General features: G+C 45.8%; 1 protein-coding gene across 1 annotated transcript in view; it reads right to left on the bottom strand.

The window, feature by feature from the left end:
- Positions 1–164: 164 nt before the first annotated feature.
- LOC106536976 (protein DEK) overlaps positions 165–744 on the bottom strand; it is a gene marked incomplete at its 3' end in the record, with an annotated part of 9,802 nt that continues 9,222 nt past the window's right edge. Inside the window, 1 exon segment of the mRNA XM_014034343.1 lies at positions 165–259. Within this exon segment, the coding sequence (XP_013889797.1) occupies positions 165–259 (95 nt within the window).

Raw genomic sequence — 744 nt, 5'->3', positions numbered from 1 at the left:
TTTAGCTGATGTGGTTTTAGCTGATGTTTCTTTAGCTGATGTGGTTTTAGCTGATGTTTCTTTAGCTGATGTGGTTTTAGCTGGTGTGGTTTTAGCTGGTGTGGTTTTAGTTGATGTGGTTTTAGCTGATGTGGTTTTAGCTTATGTGCCCAGCAGAACCTTACTTGAGGAGTTTGTCTCGTTTCTTGCTGAACTCAGCGCTGTTGGAGTCAAAAGAAAAGCCGTTGAAGAGCCGAAGGTTCTTCTTGATGGAAACCATCTGAAAGATGAAGCTCAGTTTTTATGGTCTGCAGCTTCAGCCTGATGTTTCTGATGACAACTCAGGAAGCAGCTGATGTTAGCAGCAGCTGATGTTAGCAGCAGCTGAAGTTAGCAGCAGCTGATGTTAGCAGCAGCTGAAGTTAGCAGCAGCTGAAGTTAGCAGCAGCTGAAGTTAGCAGCAGCTGATGTTAGCAGAAGTTGATGTTAGCAGCTGATGTTAGCAGCAGCTGATGTTAGCAGAAGTTGATGATAGCAGCTGAAGTTAGCAGCAGCTGATGTTAGCAGCAGCTGATGTTAGCAGCAGCTGATGTTAGCAGAAGTTGATGTTAGCAGCTGATGTTAGCAGCAGCTGATGTTAGCAGCAGCTGATGTTAGCAGCAGCTGAAGGTGGAAGCAGCTGAACTTAGCAGCAGCTGAACTTAGCAGCAGCTGATGTTAGCAGCAGCTGATGTTAGCAGCAGCTGATGTTAGCAGCAGCTGAAG

The sequence above is a fragment of the Austrofundulus limnaeus genome, unplaced genomic scaffold, assembly GCF_001266775.1.
Source record: "Austrofundulus limnaeus strain Quisiro unplaced genomic scaffold, Austrofundulus_limnaeus-1.0 Scaffold2061, whole genome shotgun sequence".
Taxonomy (NCBI): domain Eukaryota; kingdom Metazoa; phylum Chordata; class Actinopteri; order Cyprinodontiformes; family Rivulidae; genus Austrofundulus; species Austrofundulus limnaeus.
Note: the sequence above shows the minus strand (reverse complement) of the source record. Positions and strands in the feature narration are given on the sequence as shown.